General features: G+C 56.1%; 4 protein-coding genes across 4 annotated transcripts; 1 reads left to right on the forward strand and 3 right to left on the reverse strand.

Annotated features, from left to right (window-relative positions):
- Positions 1-969: 969 nt before the first annotated feature.
- NCLIV_040440 (conserved hypothetical protein) lies at positions 970-4898 on the reverse strand (the record flags this gene model as incomplete). Its single annotated transcript, XM_003880953.1, has 4 exons — positions 970-1269; positions 1724-2646; positions 3038-4018; positions 4460-4898. The coding sequence occupies 4 exons, from the start codon at positions 4896-4898 to the stop codon at positions 970-972; spliced, it is 2643 nt and encodes an 880-aa protein (XP_003881002.1).
- Positions 4899-8016: 3118 nt separating this feature from the next.
- On the reverse strand, positions 8017-9153 carry NCLIV_040450 (conserved hypothetical protein; the record flags this gene model as incomplete). The annotated part of the gene is made up of 2 exons (XM_003880954.1): positions 8017-8291; positions 8985-9153. 2 exons carry the CDS (start codon positions 9151-9153, stop codon positions 8017-8019), a joined length of 444 nt encoding a protein of 147 aa, XP_003881003.1.
- A 2753-nt stretch (positions 9154-11906) lies between these two features.
- On the reverse strand, positions 11907-16058 carry NCLIV_040460 (conserved hypothetical protein; the record flags this gene model as incomplete). The annotated part of the gene is made up of 6 exons (XM_003880955.1): positions 11907-12264; positions 12699-13157; positions 13903-14005; positions 14527-14569; positions 14745-15305; positions 15534-16058. 6 exons carry the CDS (start codon positions 16056-16058, stop codon positions 11907-11909), a joined length of 2049 nt encoding a protein of 682 aa, XP_003881004.1.
- A 2868-nt stretch (positions 16059-18926) lies between these two features.
- Positions 18927-24181, forward strand: NCLIV_040470 (conserved hypothetical protein; the record flags this gene model as incomplete). Its single annotated transcript, XM_003880956.1, has 9 exons — positions 18927-19258; positions 19786-19915; positions 20628-21020; positions 21163-21223; positions 21777-21837; positions 22264-22457; positions 22869-22920; positions 23441-23494; positions 24058-24181. 9 exons carry the CDS (start codon positions 18927-18929, stop codon positions 24179-24181), a joined length of 1401 nt encoding a protein of 466 aa, XP_003881005.1.
- Between the last annotated feature and the right edge of the window lie 2295 nt (positions 24182-26476).

Raw genomic sequence — 26476 nt, forward strand, 5'->3', positions numbered from 1 at the left:
CCGTGCAAAAAGCTTTCCGTACCCAGGTTCTCCCATTTTAGCTTATATACTCTGTACTGTAACAAGGGAAAACATGACCTGCGTCCCCCTTACTCCTCTCCATCCACCGTGAGTTTCTTTCTCATTTATTATCTTCTGTGGGCTGTCAAGCTCCTTCACGCCACACACTACGGAGGCACCGTTTGCCCTCTTTGTACTCGCTCCGGATAACCTGTTGCAGATCCATGCTCTATCGGTTTCAACCAACATACTGGAACCATCACGTGCGGGACGTTGCATTCGTGTTTTTGTTACCTGCGTGGCCAGATCCTCCGGCCCCACAAGTATCACCGCAAATCAAACGACGCTGTGAGCCGTCATGCGCATAGGAACCCGGAAGCCCTGTGCCGGGTGCACAGGCGCACATGCTCACCCACACTTTATACAAGAAACCAAACCCGGCGGGGAGACCATGACGCTGACAGGCAAAATTCCTGGCGTTCCTCGTGAACTCCACAGTGGTTACAAACATACTCGCCGCCGTGTACAGCTCACCTATCGAAACACTTGTGACATGGTTGCCTAAAAGTAAACCTAACAGCAGACCGCCCCTCGACTCACTTCGCCAACCTCTATCGCACAAAGGACGACAGGTGCTGCGCCACATACCGGACGCTCTTCCGTTCTCCAGGCCAACCGCATACATTCTGACACGATGGAAAAACGGCACACCGCAAGGTCGTTATTCGAAAGGGGTGCCTCGTGCTAATCGCCACGCGCTTCATCGGCAAATGGTATTAGCATCGATCGGCAGATGGGGGCAATGCCAAGGATGATTTTCGCATAGATGAAACGGCACGCAGACCCTGATGAAACACCGGTCTGCAGACCAAGGGCAGACTTCTCGACGGATCATATTCAGACATTTCTGGTGTCAGTAGCTCCACTGTACTACCACAGCAACATCACGAAAACTGTATTTTCACGAGCCTACGCTGCGTCGATGGTTCCCATCTGCACGACGGTTGGCGCCCCTGCTTGTGCAGCTGCGATAGGCGCGGCGGCCCAGTCTCCGTGAGCGGATGGCGGTGGCTTCTTCCAGATGATGGAGGAGCCGCACACGAACGCGACAATCATCGCCACCAAGCACAAAATGGATACGCACACAACCAGCCAAATCATGGATTTGCAAGGCGCGTTTGAAGACTTGGACAAGTCGAAAGCACTGAACAGGGCTCCTGCCTCCGAATCGCCTGGCAACTCATGGAAGGCCGTCAGGTGGAGATAATGCTGCAAACGAGGACACAGAGTCACCGCCGCACGCGCAGTCACAAAACGGTTCGCTTCGTCTAAACGGCATATACACCTGAAAACCAAACTCGCATGCGACACGTGCATTCCTGTGCAGCTGTGCTGGTGGACCGCCGGAGCCCTGCAAGGCACCAGAGGGAAAACTCTGCTCGTCTTGCGTTGTGCATGTGAGAACGACTGCACTATGCAAGGGCCGTACGAAGTCAATGCAACTGATGTTCCGCCTAATGCCTTATGCAAGGCGCTGGACATCTTTGTGTGATGGATGCTCTAGCCCAGCTCACGGCTTTCCGAGTTTTGGAACCAAACTCTTCGGACGACTCGATCCGCTCCAGAGCTTCATCAGCCTACACCGCGTATCCCACTTATCCGCTCACACATACTCTCAAACCGTTTTTTCCCTAGAACGCACTCGCCTGTGGTCTCGTCTCACCTCGGCGCTGAAGTCGCCCACGTCGCCCTCCAGGGCCAGAGCAGCAGCAGCGGCCGGTAGGGGATTGAGATGCATGACCATCTCGAAGTAGTTGAAAGGCTGTCCGTTGCGGATCTCGTTGTTTAAGCTGTCGTACCGCATGACCATGAGCGCATTGACCGGCCGTGTGAGTTGGCCCCCGCGACTGCCGCGTGCGCGGGAAATCCCGGCAGGCAATTCCCGGCTCTCCCCAGTTCCGGTCAACAAACCTTCGAGCAGCTGCTGCCGCTCTAAATGCCAGTACACCCATGGCACGGTTAGCCGGTTCATAGGAGCAGTAACATCGACGGTTCCAAAATGGCGTTTGCCTCCACGAGTTCCGTCCACGAAGAACAGGGGCGACGACGGTGCGAAATGGACACGGATAAGCTTTTTCAGTGCTTGTACACCGCGGGCAACCGGGGCACCAGATTTGGAACCGCGGCGTCTTCGAGAGGCGCTGCTGGAAGCGCCTGAAGTATCTAAGAGACAGAGTTCCCTCGCAAACGGTTGCAACACGTTTAGCGACACTGCCGAGACGCCGGCACCTGCGATTGGACACACCGCTTCAGTAAGATCTGAGAAAAGCGAACTCGCGCTCCACTGCATAGGGTCTTCCATGAGTGACGACGGGCCACAGTCTACAGCCTGGGTGACCGCCCCTATACGAGGGGCTAAATTCTGGACGGTAAATGAACCGGCGAAAGTGCGGCAGTCATACACGGGCGCGGTGGGAGCGGAGTTGTCGCCGGCGTTGCTGTTCTCGTACGAAGAGGGGACAGGGCCGAAGGTCCAATAGGTACAGGCTCCTCGTGACCCAGTGGGTAGGTGCGTCGAAGAGAGAGATTCGCACTTGCTGCGACACTCCGTCCACGAACGTTCCTTCGTCAACGTCAGCTCGTCACCTGCAATACGTTTGACAAAAAGGCAGAAACAAGAGTGGGAGTCGAGCATCCACACACGCCACTGGGAGGGGTTTCGTGCGACGTCACAAACAGGTGGTATCCCGAAAAGGTGAGCGGCACACTGACGGAGCAGGATGCGCTGGGAAAACGCTCCTATTTCCATGGCTCCACATGCAATTCGACGCTGTCGGGTGGCCGCCGAGAAGGGGGCGAACCTCTAGCGGAGGAGACCGACTGGAGAATTTCGCATGGTCCATTCCGTAGGCCACGGCCCCTTCGCTTTCCGTGTTGTCGGCGCATCATGGCTATGTCAGTCCGCCCCATTAGTATACCCCCAACTGCGAGCGTCCTTCGTGATGTATCCTGCGGAAAAGCCTGGACCACCACTCACCTATGGGTCCAGTCCTGTGGGGAATGCCGCACGGCGCAAAGAGAGCTTCACTCCGGTAGCTCACGTCGTAGATGTGATCGCCAGCGACGAAGACCATGACGTGTTCATGCGAAAACGTAGTTATGTACCATGCGACGAGAGGGTCATCCACGAAGAGCAGCAACTGGACACGCGCGCCGACAATTTCCCGAACCGGCAGTTCAGATAAATACATTTCACCCTGCTGTCGCAACCATTTAGCGAAAACTTCCGGCCTATTGACCGACTCGGCCATGGGGTACGCAGGGCCCGATGCGTCGGCGTCTGCGCGCTTGAGTGCGGCCTCCTGAGGGCGGCCAGCCGCACCGGGAAAGGCGGTGGATCCCGCCGGCTCCCGTGCCTCTTTCTTCACGGGCGGTCCGAAGAAGACGTGATCATGGCGAGGCAGCAGCTGGCCCCAGTATTCGTCGATGAGCTCTAAAAGAGCCTGGACATCTTCGTACGTCAGTGGTTTGCGCACGGCCGAGGTCATAAAAGAAGCGGAAGGATCCGACGGAGAAACCACCTCGAATGTGGGCGGCTTCCCTTTTCCCTTCCTGTTCGTGTCACCTCCTGGATGGCCTTCAACAAACGTTGGGCTGGAAAGATCGCTGAACGGTGGAAGAGGACTCGACGGATCGGCCTTCGCGCCAGGCTGGTTGTAGTCGGCATACCGTTTCAGCATCGCCCCCAGAGACGATGCTTGCTCCACAGAGTTCACGCCGCCCCGGCGATTGCCGTTTAAGGCGGAAAAGACGACAACGGCAACCTCGCTGCCGTTCGAGCGCAGGAAACGCTGAACCGGACGGAAAAGGCTGTCCTCCAGCGTAGTACGAGAGTGCAAGTCGATTGTGTTTTGGAGCGAATGGGGGAGCGCGGCAATCGGGCTAGAGCTGAGCTGGGAAAACGAAGACACCGCCTTTCGAAGCGTCACGAGGTCTTCTTCGAGTCTCCATGGGGCTTCTAAACAGAAAGGTGAGACAGGTCGACGAAACTAGGAAGATGAGACCGAGCGTGTTTCTCACTCCGTGCACGTATTCGCCGCGGCCACTGTAGCGGCCAAAACAGGCGACTCAAAAGTGGACTCGCATGGGTAAAGGTACAGGAGAATCCCACAACCACGAGAAACACGAAATAGCATCTTTTCACTCTTTCGGCAGAAGCATCTTCAACTCAAGCACGCCAAACCGTTTTCCGCCTCTTTCGCCTACTGCACCAAGAGATGCAAAACGGCGACAATCGAAGATGCGGTTGACCACGCTTCCCCGGCGCCATATTCCATTGGAGAGTGACCTTATCTTTTTTGCTTGAGAGTATACTCGAAGCGTCGAGACACCGTCCTAGCTTAGTCTTTGCTACAAAACGTATACTGTTTATTTCCCGCCTAGGGTTATCTTGTCTTACCGGAGTACCACCGGCCGTCTCGACTGTTCCTCCATGGTCGCACATCAAAGGAACGGATGCCATCGTACAGCTGGCGGTTTATATCGACATTCTGGGCATGGGTGAGGTCCATGTAACGCGGAGCGGTCACGTCGGTTAGAGTGCTGTGCACGGTTGCCGGAAGCGCGAGCTCGGTGAGGGTCATATCTCCAAAGAGGCGCATCCACGCAGCTGCGCTCTGCCGACTCGGTATTCGTTTTCGTGGACGGATTGCGGGCCCGAAGCGAAACTCGGGATATGTCGTTTCCGGCAGCTTGCTGGGGCGGTCATTTTTCGTTTCCGGTTCGCAGGCGGCAAGGATGGAGAGGCAAAGCAGCAGCAGGCCGTTGAAACCTGCAAGACGCAGCAGACGCTGGCGGCGAGACGGAGAGAGACCCCGACATTCGGTCATCCCCCACATCCTGGAACTTCTTTTCGGATGCGCATTGAAGAAGCAATATCAGCTGCCAGTGGAGACTGGCCGAGAGAGAGAGCGTGGGGCCCCAAAAAAACGTATTGTGCCGGAGATCCAGGCACACTTCCTGCAGCATGCTGCGCAGAGGACGGCTTAAACTCCCCCGCTTTGCGGACGCCCAGTCGCATCGTTTCCCCTGGCCAGGGCTAGCAGGGAGGCATCCGTCTCCTGCTCGAAGGCAGCTCCAGCCGTGTTTCCGATTCAGCGCTGCACGGGGAACACAATTCTCCTGAATCGGCTTTTGAAGAACAAAAGGAACAAACCAGCTTCTCTAACTAGGAACGCTCGCTACAGTGGCGACGGTTGCGATACGCGACTGCAGGAAATTTGGCGCATGGACGGCCTGATCGTCTCCCGGAGGGTTGAATGCCTACTCGCGAGGATGCCAGCGCAGTTTTTTGCCGTCATGCAAAGCATCTATTATTGGAATTCCGACAAGGACAACATGTGAAAAGGACGCCTGCAAAATGCAACACACTACTTGGGAGCGCCTATTTTTCGACGGAAACAGCAGTAGCCTCCTGGCGCTGTCCCTCGCGCTCTCCGCACATCCGACCCACCGGTTCGTCAACGGACGCTGCTCCGCACCACACGCCCTCGCGGCTAACGCTGTTTCTGATACGCAAAGAAACGACGAGGGGAGTTTGTTCAGAAATGTGTCACTTGGAAAGACCTCTGAAACACTGCTCAGCGCTCCGTGGAGAATCGTCTCTCGACGGCGGAGAGGACGTTGACGAGGCAGGCGACGAATGCGCCACGGAGACAGCGCGGCCTGTCATGTGTCAACTCCTCACCCAGACACGCGTGAGTTCCAGTCCGCGTTGCACATATCGGAGAGCACTCTGCATTTTCTCCCCGGCCTCCTGAGGTTTTTGTCGTCCGCGCCACGGCGTCTCTGTTACGCCGTTGCAAAAAGGACATGGAATGAGAGAGCGGAATTTGCTGCCGAGAGTAACACGCGGAGGGCTGGTAGAGAGCTCAGACCCAACGCGGCTCCAGTCCAAAACTGGGTGACAACGAACAGGACTGGGATCTTTTTCACGCACATTCACCTGTGTGTCCGGTGTCGAACATTGAGCCTGGGATGCTTTGTCCGCTTGCCCCAAAACAGCAACGGGAGTCGCCGCTGTCAGGGGACTGCGGCCGCACGAACGGCCGATACACACGCGATCGCCGACACCGTTGACTACTCGATGCGAGCCGGGTGGGTTTGACAGACTTGCCTCACGCACACATACTACTCTGTCTACGGGTACATTCGAAAATCTGGCGAGTAATGCGTGGAGTAGACAGCATGTCTTTTCTGAAAGTCGCCCCCGGGCGCACGCAGCAACTGGCGGCGCCCAGAATCCTTGGCACATCAGCTGGGTCCACGAAATCTACCGCAGCCACCCGCGGGGAATCCCTCTTCGATGGCCACTATGGAGACGGGGGACAGCAAGCGCGTGGAGTCATTCGCATTTCCGCTCTACCGAGAAAAGTCTCGAACCGCCTCTCGAGCAGCCATGCGGGACGAAGTGTGCAAATGAAAGAGGCATGCAGTAGCATGAGCTTGCGGTCACCTCAGACTGTCCGCTTCCGCACAGAACTGCTGTGCGGGAAAAAACACAAGATGGTGTGCGAGAGACAGGGGGACAATACCAAATGCTGTTTTCACTGCGCCGAGGCGCTTGCTGCTATAGGGCACCCAGTTGCCATGGGTTGACGGCCGATTGTACACGGCCTTCGGTTCGACGGGTTTGAAGGAATTCTCGTTCCCCGGTACAAATATCCTGCCATTTCCTGGAGGACTCGTCGCCTTCAGCTGTGGAGCCGCAAGTACGAGAGGCGCCGCTGCACTGAGCGGAACGCGCAGAGGTGACACAACACAGTGCCGCACCCAGTACGGCTTGTCACCGACAAAAAGAGGTAACATCCGGACGCAAATGAAAAAGGAAAGGTGAAACGACCCAGGATACACGAAACCTCAGACGAAACCGCGGCAAAAAGCCCTTCTGAGAGAACTGATAAAGGCACGACCGTCTTCACCGGCGATTTCCCGTCTCCAATCACTGCGTCAAATGGAAACATCCAGATGAGGTACGATTTCGTAAACAGCCTAGGCGGGAGATAGTTTTTGAGGACAGCATAGATACGGAAGACGGCTTGTTGCCGACCTTGTGGTCTTTGAGCAAAAAAAAGCCTACACAACTTTCGAGGCCGGTGGGGACAAGCGTGTAGTTTGTGGGGCCATCACCGTTAACACAACTCTGGTCACGGGAAGAATTCACCTCCTTTTGCCTCATTGTCTCTGTCACAGCTGACCACCATATCTCTCGCAGGAGAAATACCTGGCAGTTTTAGCCGTCACAAAGAGAACTTCTGCCACCCTTAACAACGCTCCCGCTACCATAGCTGTCGTGAGAAACCGTCTCGTTAGAAGAACTGCGAAAACGGCATGCGGAAAACACGCTTGTTTCCTAACCACATATGCTGCGGCATATGGAGTTTTACCGAGAAATACGAACAACATAAAGCAGCTCTTTTCCTGTAAACCCAGCAAGCATTCTCCGCCATAGTGGGTCAAACCCCTTCTTGCCTTCACGAGAACAGAAGCCGACTGGTTTCCCCGTCGTCGCGCGGCTCCGGGTGTGTACGTGGAGTCTAGCCAAAGCTACCTCTCGAATCCAATCGAAAGCAAACTCTCCACGCTGTATTCGAGTGAACTCTTTGCCTTTTGCAACAACCCAGCTGCCCGGGAGTGGTGAGAGATCTGCTTTGCTGTATGTGGGAAAGCCGCGTAATGACGGCGCCTCCACACGGCCGCGCATTCTCCAAATACTACGCGAGGCTTGTTCTCTCCGCACCTTTTCCGCAGTACCGCTTTCGCGCCGGAATCAATCACTATGGCGACCTGCATGTGCATCAGTTCTTGCGACCGCGCAAATTCTTCGAGCGTATACCCACGAGGGACGTGTGGAGGAGACGAAAAAAAACACAAGGGAGGGGCGCAACGCTGGCAAACCTTTGGTTTGCTCTTCGTTCTGTTGTTGCGTCGCTCGACTCGGTGCCCTACGAGGGTTTTTCAGGAGCCTTTCGGGAAGACAGGCGGCTGAGGATCGGTGCCGCCAATCTTGCGTTTGCCGAGAGGCTCGGGGAAAGGCACGCGCTGCTTCGGAGACCACTGGAGCCAGCCTGTTTTGTTTGGCGAGAGGAGGCAGAATGGATTCGAGGACCGACGATACGGGATTGTCACGGGCAGGGCGGGGACGAAAAAGAAGCGTTTCGTCGCATGTGGGAACTTTGCTTGAGCCGTTCCCAAGGCAATTAGATCATGCATGTACTGCAGTTTCTCCGAGCCTGCGCACAAAATGCACGAGAAACGGTCGCATGTACTACCGACGTGCAGGACACCGTTGGCCCCCCGCTGGGGGTCAACGCGAGGGGTATTCTCCTCGTGAATCAACCAGACGACGGCGTTGAAGGAGAGCAAGTGAATCTGGATCTCGAAGGAGAAGGCTCGTCACCGATGCAGGGCCCCGGTCGGAAGCGGGGAAAAGGCACAGTACGCTTACGCTAAACGCAGGTGCGCAGGCGCAAGAGTAGCATACCCACCCGAAAGAAAAATAGAGTAAACAACTGGCAAGAGAGAGGAGTAGAGGAACCAAGTTTCCCCGCAATATCGGCAGCAACTGTTCATTACTGCGACATATCCCTTGGTTAATGTTTTCTGGTGAAACTGGAGCGCTGGACTCGTGCGAGGTCAGCAGACAACAGAGAGCCATCATGCAGGAAGAACGTGGAGAAACGTTGTGCACAGAGGTAGTCGCTCCTGAGGCTCGGGCGAAGGGAACGGCCTTCAACCCTGGTGTAGACTTTCTCTCCCCGTGAGGGCTCGACTTGTTCGCAGAAACATGGAGTTTGGAGGACTCCACCGACGGCAGGTAAGCTTAGAATAGACACTTCTGGATGTCCACAAAACCCGACCAGGCGATAGAACACACTGTCTCCCTCACTCTGAGGCTTCCTTATCCGCGCCTCACGCCAACTTACCTTCCTGAAAGCTCATGAGCGTCTTTTTCATCTGAGGTCCCATGGCACGTTTGTAGTGCCATTCCATAATCTCCCACTTCAACTCGTCGATGTAAGGCCGGAACCCGCTGCGGTCAAAGTGGACGCGGAACTTTGTGAATTGGCCCTCGCGACGGTATCGGAACGCCATGTTTTACTTTAGACAGACTTCCGGGGCTGACGCCGGTAGGATTCGCAGACGGTCGCTGCGCGGAACCCGAGAAGCGGTACACACCGCGGCAGGCAGAATATCCCTTTCGTTTTCTGTCACGGCGAAGCTGGAAGCGAGAAACAACGGTTTGTGCATGTCACGGACGCGTCCGAGACGGGTGCGCCCAGCTGTCTGCGTGCGACGTAGGGACGCGCCACACATGAGGAGGACACTCCAGAGGCGCACAGTCGGCAGACGGGAGCGAGAGTAAACGATGTGAGAAAAGCTTGTCCAAGCGAGTGAAGACAAAAGATGCTAGTATCCCCTGTTTGTGGAAGAGTAGAGAACAGACGAAAGGACGCGATCTCGTGTCGACTTTGGCTTCCGATCGCGCACAAACATGCTGAGAAAACCGCCGCCCGGGACGGTCATCATCTTAACTTGATCGATCTTTCACGGAGACGACGCAGAAAGGCAACAACAGCCATGCACAAAAGTTTTCACTCAGGTGACCGACGTTTCTGCCAAGGACGAGTGATCGTGACAGTTTTGCAACAGGCACGCGATACTCTTAACCGCACGGCATGCAACTCCGTGCATGCGTCAATTGGCCACGGTTTTCACGTGAGGCAGAGATGTTTTTCTGCATATCTAGCTCCAGGGCTTTCTGTACGAGACAGCATGTGCCTTCTCTCCACCTTGCCGTGCCTTCTACCAGCATAATTCACCCAAGTGCGGTAAGCATTTAATAATATCGCACGCACTAAAAGGCGAAACTTGACTGGATGCCCCGTACCGGTGAAGCGGCCGTGGGAAAGCCTCTGAGGACATTTCCTAATGTGTTGCCCCTCGCGTAGTCGAAAAGTGGATAAAATCTTCTCGAAAGGGTATTCCGGAAGCGGAACCCACTATGTGAATAAGGAGCGTCTTCCAAGCTGTGTAGAAGTCGGTGACTGTCTGCCAGGAGCTTTTGCGAGACAAATGCAAGACACACAGTCGTAAGGCAGAGACACAAAAAGGTTAACAGAAGTATTTCGCGGGAGATGTCTGCACTTCCTGGCGTCAAAGGGAAAAATCGAATCCCGGTTCCGTAGTTGGCCCACCGCGGGATTCTGGTGCGAAAACCACCGGGGCTGACCGCTGGACGAGCGTCGAATCGACGGCGTTCTCGGCAACAACTTGCAAGGTTACAGAAGATCTCAAGAGTTTATGTCATCTCCAAGAGAAGACTGAAAACGCGGGGCACAGCTTTTGTATATTTCGCTTCAGCGCCATGCACTCGAGTTTTTTTTCCCAGCGATCGCCCCAGAAAAGCCGCACTCAGTTGTTCGTGTGAAACGGGCGTAGCAGGCCTTGCCTCGACGTCTGTGTAACTTTCTTATTCGTCAAGCACGTATATAGATTACACTGCCTACCTATACTGCAGATATGGTGTATGTGTACGTATGTATGGACGCAAACACCCCAGGGAGTTCATGGACAATGCGCACCTCCGTTCCACACACGCCCGAACAGAACTGCTGACGCTCGACAGAGCCCGCGCGTAGTCCGTGCCTTCCGTGTGTTTGTCACGCAGAAATATTCCAGCGCACACTTTCGTTGGTGAGCGAAGGAAAACCCAGCTGCCCGGTGCGTCTTCGCGAGCGCGCCGCCCTATCTGCTGCATTCCTTGGCTCAGTGATTAAGATTTTTCTGCGCGTCTTCTCTTGCACGAGAACCGGCAAAGCGTCTCGCGTTCAGAGGGAGGTGAAACGCGCTACAGCGGATCACTCTCGTGTGCCTGTCAGCCTGCCGTGCCGTGCGCGTAGCCAAGAAGCCACGCCGCAAATCAGAGCGTCGACGATGCGTCAGTCGTAGCATTCGACCCCGCTAGCCAGCACCTTCGCATCCGCGTCAGCAAATGAGCTATTTCCCTCCGTGAGAACACGAAGGACGACAAGTTCTGCTGCGACTCGGAAGTGAACACTGGCACATCGCCGTTCACGTGACAGAAAAAGACGCATCCATGGCCAAGGGCCAGAACGTTTTCATCTAACACCGGACACGTGTTCTCGAAAGCCGGCCGGTAGAGTGGGAGAGCTACCTTATTGCGAGACACTCACGAACCCAAAACCGTAACTGCGTAATCTCAAAGGTAGTTGCGATAGGACCATAACACAATGATGTCTACACAGTTCACTCCTGTATTGTTTAACTCAGTTAATTCGTGTTAGATTTGATGTTCTGTACCAACCGATCTAAAATCGTCTTCGCCCCAGTGCCTCAGCGTCGAGACTGGACGTCTTCCTGGGCGGCTCTTGTGCAAGCGTTCGCCACTGTCTTCGCGAGCACACTTACCCGCAAACTTCATTCCTCCTGACGCGCCGAGTCATTCCTGTCGAGATTCCCATCCTCCTCTCTTCCTTTGTCCGCATTTGCACGCAGTCGTTCCCCACCAGACTAGCCCGACCACTTCTCCCGTCGCCTTCAAGGCACTCTGAATCTCCTCGAGTCTTTCCGTTCTTGGTGCGTCATTCGCTCTTGTCCTCTCTTCTCTGGCGCTGGCCTTGACCTTCGGCGTAGCCTCTCTTTTCATGTGCTCTGCGGCCCTCGCTAGCCTCCTTTCCTTTCCTGTCCCGTCTCGCACCTGCGTTCCTTTGACGGACCCCCCCTTTCCTCTCTCTTCGTGTGTCCCTCCAAACGCTCAAGGTGTTTGTGATATATCCCACAGCGGCGACTTGACCTGCCTTTGCTACGCCTTGTCTGCGCTCTCCCTACGCCCGGCACTGCGCCTCCGCGTTCTGTTTCGCCTCCGTCCCGGGCAGTACCGCCTGCGTGGCATCTCTTTCCCTCATTTCTTCCTCTTTTTTGGGTTGCTCGGTTTCATCTCCCCCTCCATCGGCTTCTTCCGCCCTTCTCTCCCGGTCCTGCGCCAGCCGTTCTTGCTGCTCCTCCTCTTCGAGTTGTTTCTTGGTTTTGCACAGCGTGGGCGGCGGCGCGTCGAGAGCTCCCTCTGCCTGTTTCTGTCGAAGCCAGTCAAGGCCTTTCGCGTCGCCGAAGTCCATGGTGTACTTGGTCAGGTCGATGCCGCGATCTCGCCAGAACTGAAGGTTTCTCTGCCTCTTCCTTTCTCTGAACAAGGTCAGCGCACGATAGAGGCGGCGCCACTGATGGAAACTTGCCCTCAAACAGGCGCGTCACGAGCGAGGGGCAACAAGCCGGCTCGAAGCCGAACGCAACGATGTGCACAGCGCCGCACGGAATCACACACGCTGCCAGCGGTAAAGCGGGTGAAACTGGGGGAAAAAAGGTGCATGCGCGGCCTTCTCACCACGGATTGAACAGCCCCCATCCGAAACAGAGGTATAAAAATATCCACAAAGTCTGTACACCAAACAGCCCACCAACGTTCTTGTCTCCGGGAAATGTGGGCATCATGGCAAACACTTTCCCTGATGGGGTTCCCCTACGGGGGCTGCTACCCAGCGAAGATGCGTCTTCGCCACCCTGGACGGCGTACCGCTCCCAGCCTGGCGCAGCACACATCCTGCATTTCCATGACTCACCGGTACTCGGCGAGCTGAACTCTGTACAGATTCTTTGCTTCCGCGTCACCCCATTCGGCAACAGGCTCCAGGAGCTTCATGACCACGGTAGGTTTTCGCAGAGTAGTCCACCACACTTTTCGGAAAAAATTGAGATCCTTTTCCGAGTACGGCCCGCCAACGGGCGGCTTTGTGAAGGGTCGCTTGAGTGCATTCTTCTCCCGCCTCGTCAGGCGTTTTCGTTTCGCCCCAGCTTCCCCTTCTGCTGCCGGTTTCCCCTGGGTCTCGGGATGAGTCCTGTCACCCGACCCTGCGTTCGGCTCGTGCCTCGCTTCCGATCCAAGATCACCATCGCCAGCTTCTCTTGCTGCGTCCGTGGTCTCTGCAACTGGCTGAGTTTTCTTAGCCTTTGCATGCACCACCTGGTAGAGCTCTAGAAATCTGGCCAACAGCTTATGGCGGCTCTTGAACATGAGGAGACTGAACAACCCAGAGAAGAGACGCCACACTCTCAAGTACCAGGGTACACACAGGCAACGCAACCTCGCGTCTCGTGTAACGAAGAGTGGCATTCGACGATTTCCTGACAAACCTTTGACAGCATTCCGAACCCGCATCCAGACGTAGCCTCTATACGATCAGAGCCTCGAACCACGAGCGCGCATTCCAAAGCTAGCCGCAAGCCGCCTCACACGGGAGTTCCCCGGGGCAACCGTCCACCGAATACACGGGTTGGCGGCGCCGACGGGTTCCCCTCTTCACCGGATGCTGACGGTCCGAAATTGCGTGTGACGCTTCCGCCCTCGAGTTCAGAATCATTTGCACGTTTGCGGTTCGGTCTTGAATCGCTACTTCATATGCATCAGCCTCAGCGGCGGATTATCCGGGAAGCTTGAGGAGACAGACACCTGCGACGAGCTGCGTGGTGTGATTGCCCTCGACGAACGCAAGGGACAGCACAAGACTTGGAGCTGGAAAGCGAAGTTAACTGTCTGCATTTAGCTACCCAACACGTGATGTTTCTAGCGGCGAAGCACAAATCGCTGAGAGGACACATCGAAGCTTCAGCCGCCCAGAAAAGAAGCACTTAACCACCGCACTCTCGTGCAGTCGCTATGGTGTCCAAGCGCCGCCGGCAACTGCTGCTCGAATTGAAGCACACAGGAGAAAAGAGGATTCCCGCTCCACTGCCTACGCACCACCTCGTCCTGGCGTCGCCACGTACCGTGTCTTGGTGCGAAGGATCTTGCAGGCGGTCATCCAGTCCTCGTTTTCCACAGCTCGAGCGAAAGCCTCAGTCGCCTCGAGCCGCTCCAGGCGCGTCGCCTCTGAACACGAGAGAAAACGGAGCTCCTGCGCATTTCCGTTGTGCGCGTCCCTCGGGCGCAAACGATGTGCCGGCTCGGCGCGAACGAACGGCGTACGGTGTGGCATGCAGCCAGGGCGCACACCACACGTGTGGGCCTTAAAAACCTCCAAGGAAACAAACCACCCGACGGGACAAAGACGCGGATCGCCTTCCAATGACGCAACGCCGCCAAAAAACGCTGGCCGTTACCTACAACTGACAACTCGACTTCTTAGATTCTAGACTATCGCGTTCGAGAGCCTCGGCCAGTTTTATTCTCCACAGGGAAACACACGTGAGTCAATCAGCACGCGAAAACCCGGTCCAGCAGGAGACACGTGGCGTCTAGTCTCTGCGCTGAGGGAAATCGGAGATAACTGACGCTTTACTCGGGAGCGCGCGAATCTGCGCTGTCCGTTTCCGCGCGTCCGGGAAAGCAGCAGCCCACATAACGCTCGAGATCCAGATGAAGCGACAGTCCGATGAGGTGGGGGTGCTAACCTGGCGGAGGCTTCAGGTACGGCGAAACATCGCCAACGTCGAGCTGCAAGGAAGCGAAGGCACACAACAGCGCGCTCACAACGATAACGCTCAGGGACTAACGCTCGGAAGAAGGACGCGGGTTCTGCGAGTGGCCGGCACGCATGCAAGACGTCTTTTGTTTGAAAGGACCTCTCCACTTGATTTGCATGCCTGCGGACATGCCCGTCGTCGCTCACCGTCGCTCTTTGCTTGTTCTTTCCAGGCCGCTTTTCGTAAGGTTTGAGGGCGCCATGCTCCCAAAGGGCTTTGTGGATCGAGTGGTAGAGCGCCCGAACGCGGAGCCCTGCTTCCTGCTGAAGGTCGCGAATCTCCGCCGTGGTTTTCTCATACAGGCGCTTGAGGAGATGCGCCTGCGTTCGCACCGCTGCCTCTGCTTCGCGCCGCTTCCTCTTGTCGGCTTGTCGCTCTCGCTTCTCGCGCCGTGAAGTGGTGGGCAAGCCTGTGTCCGCGCCTTCAACTTCGCGCGACGCTCCAGAAGCCGCTAACGAGGAAAGGCGAGCGAGCTGGGCCTGGAGATTCTCAGCGTCGTGGTGAGTGAAAGAGGCAGGGAGCGCGCGGCGGTAAGCGTCCCAGGCACCTTCAATGCGGCGCGCCAGCGCCGCCTTTTCCTGCGCCTCGATGACGGAAGCCGCGAACTCCAGCAGTTTCTTCGCATCTTCCATGCACAGCACATTGCGGTTTTCTCGAAGCACCTTCCGCACCGCCTCGTAGTTCCCTTGCTCCAAGAAGAAATGGACCTGAAACGTGGACAAAGGCGGCACAGCGGCGCGTGCATGCGCCGTGCCTAGCACCTAATATGGGCCATCCCCCCTCATTTCCTGTTGGCGAATGGCCCGCCGACACTTCGGCGGGGAGGGCGGCGCTGGACCCGCAACCCGAGGGACGCGTCGACGGCGGCCAAACCCACATGTTTTCAGTTTGCCCACCAAGTCAACAGTCGTGTCCTGCGTTGCGTGTCCATTTACCTGTTTCAGGAGAACCTTTTTGTCATAGATGGGGCCGTACAGATCATCAATGAGGTGGAAGGCAGGCGGCACAGATGAGCGCAGAGCCGGCAACGCTCGCCGCGCCGTTTGCTTCCCCGAATGCTTGGCGACAATGCGTGCAAGGCGTGCGTCTTCCAAGCTCTCGGGAGAGCCTACAGGCTCCAGTTCGGCGGCCGCCGCATGCGCCTCTGCAGGGTCGCCGTGCGCCTGCTTCTCCCGCTCCAGTTGCGCCTGCAGCTCGCCCCGAAGATACGCGTCGTGGAGTCTCTTGAGTTGTTCGAACTGCTGCGGTTTGAAAGTCATGCCGGGCGAGATTTCCCGGCCTTGGTCCCGAGCAATGTCGAACAGCAGCGGGAGAATGTCATCTGCCTTGGACCTCAACGAGGTCAGGTAATTCACGTCTGTCACATTCGCGCGGCGGAGGATCTCTTCGTAGACAACGGGAGCGCGCGGTGGACAGAGCGCCTCGGGCGTCGGAATGATGGGCATGACCACGCGGATCATCCGCAGAGACGAGGACGGAGACACGGAAGGAGACAGGAGGAAAGTCGGGAAAACGTTGACCGCCCGAGCGCCGAAAGCTCGCGGAAGGGGCGTATCCCGGCATGCCCCCAGCGAAGCCGGGAAGGTCTGAGGATGCGACGGCTCCAGAAGCGGGTCTGAGAATTGTGGACAGCACGACTTGGCACCAAACACGGCGGCATACTGCTGCTGGTCCGGGCTGGGTCTCCAGGAGCGCCGGCTGCCGTTCGGCGCGCAACTGCTTGGCAAACGGGGACGGTGTCGCGGCCTGGGGCTCTCAGGCCGGCACGTGGCGTCGGCGAGTTGGGAGCAAAGGTCTGAGAAGTTTGGCAGCGGGGCGGGTGCAAGAAACGAAGGCGAACGGGAAGTCAGAGGCCGCATGTCCCGGGCACGAAGAGGCGAGCTGGCGAATGTCCTCGCCTGAGCAAAGCGGGGGCGGAGATACGCTGCGGCCACGGCGACTGCTGCAAACAGCGGCCACAGCCAGCGAGTCTGGCGTCTGCGCAACGGAAGCAACTTTGCGTCTCCACGCCGGCTGCCACGGGCGCTGCATGCTGGCGCTGTGCGCGTATCTCCCGCGCCAGGGACTTGCCTGTCCCAGAGAGGCTGACGCATGCTGTCGGTGAGTCTGTCGAGCGGCAACCGGCGTTTGGGTCGAGGCGATTCGCCAAGGATTTTGACAAGCGGCAGGGACACATTCGCTAGAGGGAAGACGGAAGGGAAGGAGACTCATGGATACAGGAAAGATGAGAGCGCCCGATGCACGAGGAAAAAACACAAGGCGTGCGGAAGACGAAGTGGCTGCTAGGGCGTTTCTCTCTGCCTTTTGTCCTGGCGGGGAAGACTTGGACCGGGCTTCACGTGTGCTCGAGACACGAAGGCAACTGCCATCTTTGCACGAGACGGATTCATCACGTCTCCGACCTCTTGCAGCTGCTCTTCAGGCCTCTCTGGCGCTCTTGGATTGTCTGTCGCAAAATTCGAGAGCCTTCCTTCCATGTTCCGTCTTGCCTTCCGCAGTTCGGTCGGTCGCGTTTCTCTCCAGTCGAAGCAAGCTGTTTAATCCGCCAGTTCGGTCCCACTAACTTGTCTCACCGAAGGCGTCCGCTAATCCTCGTATGCACCGGAGACGAGGAAGCCGGTCCCATGATTTGCTTGCGAAAGAGAACTGTGCATGTGCGCACGCTCGGCCCCTGTCCTGTTTCCTTGCGCAAACAAGATCCCCAGTTTCCGCGTTTGACACAACGAAGGCAGTCTCCGCGGGAGTGTCTCCCGGCGACTTGGAGGAACCGGGCACATGCACGGGTTCGCGGGCGGAGGCTGAAGCGTTTTCGGCGACGAATCGATGAAGAAGAATAATAAACGTATCACACACAGAGCTCCGGAGCCCGAGCGTTCCCAGTCGACACGCACCGGCGCGCCCTGTTGGCCGCAGTGTGAGTTCCGACGACTTTCCTGTCACAAGCTTTCCACAAAGGCAGTAGCTGCGCAGCAAACACTCAGAAAACGTGTGCGGTGTCTTGCGGGCGAGCGGACCGAGTTCAGCTGACGACGAGCTGTGGGAAAGACAATATAGCGATATTTCTATACGTTGTCTTCGCACGGCAGTCTCAGCCGAGACCGCGCACACGCGTTTTCAGCGTTGACGCGTGGCAGCTCTTCCACACAGATCCACGGAAAAGGAGACATGCGCGCATGCGGCCTATCAAAAACAGACGAAACGCACGGCACTCAAGAAAAACTGCCGCACTGGTAAAACCCTTTCGCAGATCCTCGCCTGCGGTAACAGCGCTGATGCTCGACTGTGGAGGGGAAAGGTCGCGTGTGCGTCCAGGAACGCCTTGAGGGTTCCTCGAGAAGGAACAGAGAAAACAGGAGTTTCTGGGCGCTTGGAAGGCTGCCAGAATCGGCTATTCTGTTGGACATCCGTCTGCTGACCAAACCGGCGTGTGATATGGCCAGGGAGTTTGTTGTTCCTGCTCTTGTAGCTGCATGCATCGTTGCATGCAAGATCTGTCCACGCAAAAGGGCAACTGCTGCCGAGGAAAACGGGCTTGGTAAGGCGCAACCTCGAAACGTAAACGTCTTCCAACTTTGCTTCATGTGGACATGACAAGCGGCAGGCAACAAAGCGAAGTCTTTGCATGTTGGCGTTCCAGACGTATTCGCGGCCTCTCCTCGCGGTGTCTCCCAGACCCGGAGACAAGACTCCGCAGTCGGCGGGGCTAGAGCAGTTCCCAGCGAGTTCTCACGCGTTTTTCCCCTGTCGAGCGATGGGTGTTTTTTCCTTCGGGATTCGCCACCGCTTTTCTTCTGTTTGTTCGACGTAACGCTTTGCGAACCTGCTCAGAAGCAACGGTCGTTGCTCGTGGTCACTCCCGACGCCTGCGTCGAGCGTTTGCTTCATCTTCGACATCGAGACGTGTTGTGCGCCGTGTTTTTCGAGCATTCTGTAGGCTCAAAAATCGGACAGCACAGTTGCGCATCCAGCAATCGACGTACATCTAAACGAGAGCAGGACTGCGTGGGTCTGCTGTTTTGCCCTCGTGTCGTCGGGCTGTCTGTCGAAATTCTCCGGAGTGCGTCTGCGCCGCACACTCGCAGATAGAGACGCCACTCCTTCACGCTTCCTCAACACGAGAAGGCCTCCAGTCGCGTTTCCCGCACAAAGGAAACGCTCGAGCGGGAGTGGCGAAGGCCGGATCTGAGAGCTGGCGATTTGAAGTTCGTTTCATTTCCACTCCGCAGGCAAACCACGTGGGGGGCAAGAGGCGTGTACCCCTGCTGCACTGTCGACGCACCTCTGTGCATCCTGACGTCTCGGCGCACCTCATCTATCGAGAACTCAAGATGGCGTCTCTGCTGGACATGAAATTTGGGAGCGACAGCGAGGAAGATGACGAAGACTACGCAGGCTCCGCCGGGTCCTCCGAGGAGTCTGGCGAGGACGCGAGTGACGAGGAGCAAGACTCAACACGTGCCGAAGGTTCCTGTACACACGGTGACTCGTCCCACCCTTCCCAGGCACCGGCTTCCACAGCTTGGCCCGAGGCGACACGACCCGCAGGAACCTGCATCCCCGACGGCGGCGACGGCGGCGACGGCGACGAGATGACAGTGGCAAGACGAAAGCCCGTCATCGCGTCCAGCAGAAGAAAACGGATGCTCAGAGGCAAACAAAGGTACGCTGGATGTCCACGGAGGCTTCTTTCCAGTGACCAAGCCTGGGAGGACGCACCTGTGCTCCCAGACTTGGCGCTGGCTACCGTAGCCGCGACCGGCTCTGGGGTATCTGAACGCGTCGTCTCTGTTCGCAGTTCCGGTCTGAGTCTGTAACTCATCGGGAAGAGTCAAGCTCAAGAACGCGAGAGCGTCTACATGCTTGGTTGTTCCTTCTTTCCAGGTTGACTCCCCGGCACATACAACCCAACTTTTTCGTGCTTCCGTTCGGAGGGGTCCGCGGCCTGTCGCTGCGACTCCCCGCCTCTCGTCCATGCAGTGCCTCCTCTAGCGTTGAGCCGACACACGCAGAGACGCGTGAGCGAACGGTCAGGATACACTCTCTGTCGGTCTCCTTTCGGGCCCTCTCCGTCTCTGACCGCTTCGTTTTTTTTCTCTCCGGAGCTCAGGGGGAACTCACCCCCGCCCTGACGCCGCTCCTTGTCTATCCGCGAAGGATGCATGTTGTTGTGTTTCCATGCCTGTTCAGAGAGGACGAAAAGCGGAAATCCAAGGCAGCCAAGAAGGCCGAAGAAGAGGCACGGAAGCAAGAAACCGCGGCGCTCTTTGCGGAGATGGAGAAGGAGTCGCGAGAAGCTCTGTCTTCGTACAACTCCCCGGTGCGTCTGTTTTTTTGCGTTTCCGCACCTTTCCCTGTCTAGCTCAGTCTACGTATACCCGTGCTCTCTGCGTAGTGAAGACGTTCGTCGCACAGTGTCCGCCGCCACAGACGGAAGAACTGAAGCTGGACTCGCCTGAGCGACATGTCACCTCTTCAGAAGGGACCCACGCTGCCGGGACGCACCAGTCCATGTCTAGCTTCTACGGAACTCTTGCCGCAGCCAGCGGTCGTTGATGGCCGGAAACAGGCGCCGCAGGGAGACGCCCCTAGTTATCCCGCACGCCTGCCGTCTATTTTCGCGTGCAAGCGCCCGCCGTGCTCGGTGTGGGTGGCGTCACACAGCCGCTTCCGCATGGCGCCTCTGGGTCGCGCGCTGCTGCTGATTCGAGTCCACAAGACGCCCGACTCCTCTGGCGCCGGGTCGGTCTTGGGGATCTTTCGAGCGGCCAGTCGCGACCAGGAGCTGTGGAGCGCCTGCATCCTCAGGGTGATCCTTTTTGTTGGGGCATCGGCACCGCCCATCGCTGGAGCCCCTCGCCTGCATCCGCAGAAGCAACCGAAGGCACGCGCCTGCTCGGATGAAGCGTGGACTCCTCTGCATGCAGCGAAGTTTTCAAATGTGTCCTGGCGGAGAGTGCGTGAATCAAGAAGCGAGAAACGGCGCACATATTTCTGCGAGAGCTCCTGCGTCTCGTCTCCTGGTCCTGCAGACTCCGACAGACGACTTCTTGTTACAGTTCCACCGCCGCTGCCCGTCGACTGGAGAAAAGAGGAACCAGACGTGGCAACAGCTGCAGCACCATCTGTCTATTGCTGTCTCAGCTCTTCAGCCGACCTCGCAGCTTCGTGGCGGCAGTGCGCCCCTTTCAGGAGTGGTTCCGAAGACACAGAGCACTGGACAACATGCAGTTTCACGTGGGCCGCTCGGACCCAGTGATGCGGAGAGCGCTGGTGCCTCAGCTGCTTTGGGGGCGCAGAAGGCGGTCGATCCAGAGGGACGTGGAGGGGACGGAAAGCCGGAGAACCTCCACGACGGAACTCTGGCGACTCTGTCAGGCACGACGGCCACTGCTACAACGTTCAGCGTCCGAGAATTCAAACAGGTAAAAGACTTGGCATTCTCGCGAGAGCGAGTGTGAACCCCCCCGGGGTGGGTCGACACCAGTAGACGCATCCGAGGGCGTGGAACTGATCAAGTTTAACGGCGTCTCTTTTTTGTCTTTTTTGTTTCGTTCGTTTTCCTAGAGGTGTCGTCGTCCGACAGACGCGGCTGTCATCAAGCTGAGAGACGAAGCCATGCGGAGCTGTAGGTTACGCCGAAGTCACGCCTCCCCCTCGGGGCCTCGGGCCTGTGGACTGCTCGCGCGCCTACAGAGTGCACACCTTCATGAAAAGAGCGAAGGCTCCTCGTCTGCCTATCATTTCTTACCTAAGCACGCAGCACGCGGCAGGGGTTGTCCTTCGAGTCTTTTGGTTCGGGAAAGCCGCGACAATACAAGCACAAGACATCCGAGGAAGCACTTCCTTGCGGCTCGCCCCCAGCGATCGTGTCCACGCGTTGAACACACTAGGCCACACATGCGTCAGTCGCTCTCTATTTGTACAGATATGGTATTTTGTCGCGTGTATTCCAGGGCGTATGACCCATCTGGAGGCGTGCATGCTTGTGCCTGTCGACATCTGTTGTTTTTTCTCCTGATACACTTGTATTTCGCATGCACATAATCAGGACTTGTTATAACGGTGGTTTCCAGCCTCATATTTAGACCATAACGACTGCCGATTTGTGTCCTCAAAGGCCCATCTGCATGCGACAGAGAATGTCTTCTCGTGCGAACTGTATGTCTTGCTTATTCCAGTAGACACGACGGGAGAAGTGATCGTCAAGAAGGTAGCGCGGTTCGCGGGCCAGAACATCGAGTAGGTCACCATTGCCGTTGTGCAGAGGGGCGCTCTCCCCAGCGAGGGAAACACACGCAGGTGGTGTTCCTGGCTGAAGCAGTTTCCCGGTGTTTTTTTGTGCTGAATGGCCATACCCGCCTGTTGTCTGCCGTTCGGCACAATGGTACATCACTGCGAAGCGGAAAACGCGCTCGAGACAGTGTCGTGGCGTGCCGAAGCTTATTCACTCCTTGACCCTCATGCGACGGGAGTGTAAGAGAGCTAGCCTTTGGCCGTCACCGCGTCCGCAAGCCACCTGCCGAAATCGTGTGCCTATGGTGGACCGCCTCCGGGGTCGCTGGATGCATGAGATGGCCGCACAAGACACTGTGCTAAGCTCACATCTGTCGCGACACTCAGTCACAGTCTGCGCTTTCCTCTGCGTTTGCGTCCGCTATATGTCAGGGTCGAGGCGCGCATGGAGGCCGCTTCAGAGGAATACCAGAAGTTCCTGCAAATGCAGCAAAAGGCACAGCAGCTCGGGGGGCAATTTGCCGAGCTCGACGGCCTCGTTGCTGGTAACCCAACAGTCTATCGGTGTTCCCACGAAACTCTCGCGGCCTGGACCTCATGCGTAGATGCAGCAGGCACCGTCGCTGGTGCTCGCCAGGGGTGCACTCTAACGTGTCGCGAGAAACCCGAGTTCGCTGGCGGCAGCTGTTTTGCCGCCAGGAACGCGTGCGGGGCTTGTTCCTTTCAGAGACAGAGCCGCCCACATTGAGGGGGTCTGAGGCGCACTGAATGTGGAAGCAGAGGAACGCGCCTAATCACTGGAGGGACACAGAGCAGCTCGTGGAACGCGTTTCCTTTGTGACTGCTTTTCAGCATAATATGCGTGGTTTCATTTCCCGTCAGGATCTCGTCACCCGGGAGCTCTCTGTGGGGGTTCTTTGTCTCTATCTTCTCACTCAGGCAGAAAGCCAAAACGGCTGTACAAGCGTAGCAACGTAGGCTTGGCGAAACGACAGAACGTGGCGTGTTCGGTCGTGGATGTCCACCTTTGTTTGCAGCGCTGGATGGACCTTCGGCCATCAACTCCGTGGAGAAGTCACAGGCTGACTGGTGAGTGCAAGGAAGTTTTGTGTCAAAAGGTGGTAGTGCAAATGTCGCTTTTCATTCGGAGTTCGCGACCGATTCGCAAGGGACAAAACGGACGTTTCGGAAAGACAAGGCAGCAAGAAACCGGCGACGGGGGGCGGGGTTGTCCACACCGACCTGCGTGCGTCGTGCACCCAAGCATCGGCCGCGACTGTATCTGTTTGTCGTCTGCTCCTTCTTGCATTTGACATGGGGCACGAAGGCGATGCGCGTCAGTAGTGTGCATGCGCATGCAGTGAATCCTTCACTACAACAAAGAAATGTCACTGCCAATGAGCAGTCTCTTCACAGGCCCAGCTGTCTAGTATCTCTTAACATCACAGAAATCAGTGGGGAGATAGAATGTGTGACGCAGCTGAGTGTTCAGACGAAACGTGTAAACAGGGGAGGCATGACGCCTAGCAGAAATCGACCGCATTCGATGTCGTCGCCCTGTGTTCGTAGACTTCTTTGTTTGATATTTTTTGTGGCGTTGCTCTTTCAGGGAGAAATTCAAACGAGACAAGGGTATTGAGGCCGAGCTGAAGAAAGGCCACGGGTAGGATTTGTTCGCGCTGCTTTGGCACCGCTTCGCCTGTTTCCCTGTGTATCGACTGCTCGGTAGTGTTTCAGACCCGAAGTTTTGGTGCGGCTCTCTTGGCTCCGCTGTCTGCGCCTCTCTCGTCCTCTCTTGTCCTCTCGACGCAACCTTTTTACTCCTGTCTCCGCCATGCGCCATTCAGTATCCTAGGTACTATAATGTCTCTGTTTATTCGATTCGAGTTATACAGTTCTGGATCGCGTATCATTTGTACAGAGACAATATCTACTTATAATGTGATAATAACAATACATGGTCTAGCTATGATCTTTATGTTCTTAATGCCGGCTTTGTACGGAGGATATGGTAACTTCTTTGTACTGCGCTCCACGATGACGATCGTAGGCCGTGCACGTTCACACCTCCTTGTTTTGGTGCGCTGGCTTTGACATCTACAGCAGCGACCTTCTGTGTTGTTTATGTTTCTGCGATATGCGAGGAATCGTCCCTTGGTGCTAGGTTTTCGATCCGCCCAGTGCGTCAGTCGGGTCCGGAAGTTCGTTGCGTTTCGTGTTTTTCAGGTATCTCGACAAGCAGAGTTTTCTTGCCGAGACCGAGTGGCGCCAGCACGAAAAGAATGTCGAGTTGCGTCGACGGCAGCAGCTCCAGCAGCAAGCTCAACAACCCCAGTCCTCTCGCACTTGACGTTTTCGTACACGCACCGAGCGCCACCCCAAAGCGAAAGCGTCAGTACAGGAAGGAAGATGTGGTCTTTTCTGTACAGCGGAACAAAGAGCTTGGGGACGCGTCCGTGGTTGACTCTACCCTTCTGACCCACCCGGGGGCCCTGCCCGTGACGGCAGTTGTGGTTGCCTGTATTCTCTTTCAGTGTCAAAACGCATACCGTTCCTGCTGCGTGCAGTCCTGGGTATTTCCAGGGGTTTGCTGATCCTGAGTTTGAATGTTACTGAACAGCTAGGTATCACACTAACGCATGCAGGCATGTCGGGATGATGCGTTTCTTCGAAAAACAGCCCCACCCCACCACACGGAGCAGCCGACTGCGTAACGCTGTGCGTGACGGAAAGGCGACTAACCAGGCGCCTGTGATGTCCTCAGTGTCTAACCGTCGGGTCACCTCAACCCTCATATTCAAGGATAATTCTATTTTGAAAAAGTTTTAGGTGGCGACTTGTGAAGAGCGGAATGACCTTTCGCGCAGCGGACTCTCGTGGACAGGAGGGGTGTACAACGGCCTCCGTCTCCCTTATACTGTCTAGGCTTGCTCATGAACCTGGTCCGCTCTGTGTCTATCTAGCACGTGGGCATTCACCTGGTTCCGAGCCTCGAAACAATCATGCCAAAGTGTGGTAATAATTATGACTTTATTTCGTTACCTTAGGAGGAACCTAACTGGTCATCGGGGTGACTCGAACTCTAACGAGTACTTGCATACTTTCTGGTTAACATGACAAGGCTACCTCTACTACACCGCCGTGCATTGCGTCGAAGGTCGCCGGACACTTCTTAACAACAACTTCAAAGTAACACCAAGCACTGTCCTGCCGGTGCCCCACGGCAGCGTTATGCACTTTTTGCGCAGTTGTGTCGGCTACTCGTTTTCGCGTAGCAACAGAGTGCCGGCGATCAGAAGTAACGGACACAGAGACTCAGAGGCATCCGAGTTTCATTTACGTATGTCTCTAATCTGACAGGCCGACTGATGGTTTTGGTGAACCGCACTGGATAGTATGCGATTTAAGCACCGCACGAGCTGCGAAAAGTGGAACCGGCATAGATCCAAGCGAAAAAAACCGAGCAGAGATGAAACACACCCAGAATCAGAAGGTCGCTGTTGGTTAGCGCAAAAGAGCCTTAAGCGAGGACATACACTTTCATCATGGGATGCTTCACGTATCGTAGCATGCTGGACGGGAAGTCAAGAAATCAGAAGTCATGCAACGAACCACGGGGATCCGAAAGATAATTTCTGTCGTCTTCCAGGGAACCCCTGGGAGCGAAAGGTTACGGGTAGTTGGCAAGCATGAATTGCAAGTAACTCTCGGGGGATTTTCTGAATCTGAATGATCGCATCGCATGCGCCCATTTTGTTATACGTGTATCCGCCAGCCAGTCCATATGACATTGCAGGTAACTCTTGGGGGATTTTCTGAATCTGAATGATCACATCGCATGCGCCCATTTTGTTATACGTGTATCCGCCAGCCAGTCCGTATGACAACAGAAGTCGAATCCTTATGCACTGTTCGTGACACGAGGTTGTCTTTTGAACAATTTAAAGAAATGTGTTTTCAGAGCATGGAGCACAATCTTTGGCGCAGCAAAAAAGGTAAAAACTGAAGTTTTCCTGCGTCGACGAATGTGTTTGTCGGTTTCCTAGTATCTCTTGGAAGCGCACACCAATGTTGTACACAGTGATGCACAGTGGAGAAATCAAATTTAAAATCCTTAAAACCCCCAGTGTAATGTGTTTCGGATGGAACAGGAAATTTCCGTTCCATTGTGAAGCGGCATCCGATGCTATCTCGATCACAGATCCTTTTCGTAGCTGCCGTTGTCTAATGTACCTGCTGAAATCAGGTTACCCGATATGTTTGATTTACTGCCATAGAGTAAAGTGCCCTCGTTCTTTTCTTTTGCCTTCTAGCTGTTGACGAAATTGTTTTGAAACTCAGCCGAGATAGAAGCCCAGAAAACGGTGTGCTTGAGGGGCTCGCCCCACGAAACGCCGCTTGCTGCTCTAACGCGCTTTGTCCACTTACAAGTTACTTGCGGATCACACCCCCAAATCGGCGAAAACGCTAGTCCCTGCGCTTCCAGAGAGCTCCTCGAGAAAGGGCCGCATACGGTGGCTTTGAATCTGAAGATAGACCAATCTCTTTAAAACGCGTGTGCACACCTACTGTCCCTTTCTTCGAAATGGAGAGCTCTGTCTCCCCTTCTGAAGGAGTCGCTTCAGGCGGTCCCGCCGACAACCCG

Source organism: Neospora caninum, chromosome IX (genome assembly GCF_000208865.1).
Source record: "Neospora caninum Liverpool complete genome, chromosome IX".
In the NCBI taxonomy this organism is placed as follows: domain Eukaryota; phylum Apicomplexa; class Conoidasida; order Eucoccidiorida; family Sarcocystidae; genus Neospora; species Neospora caninum.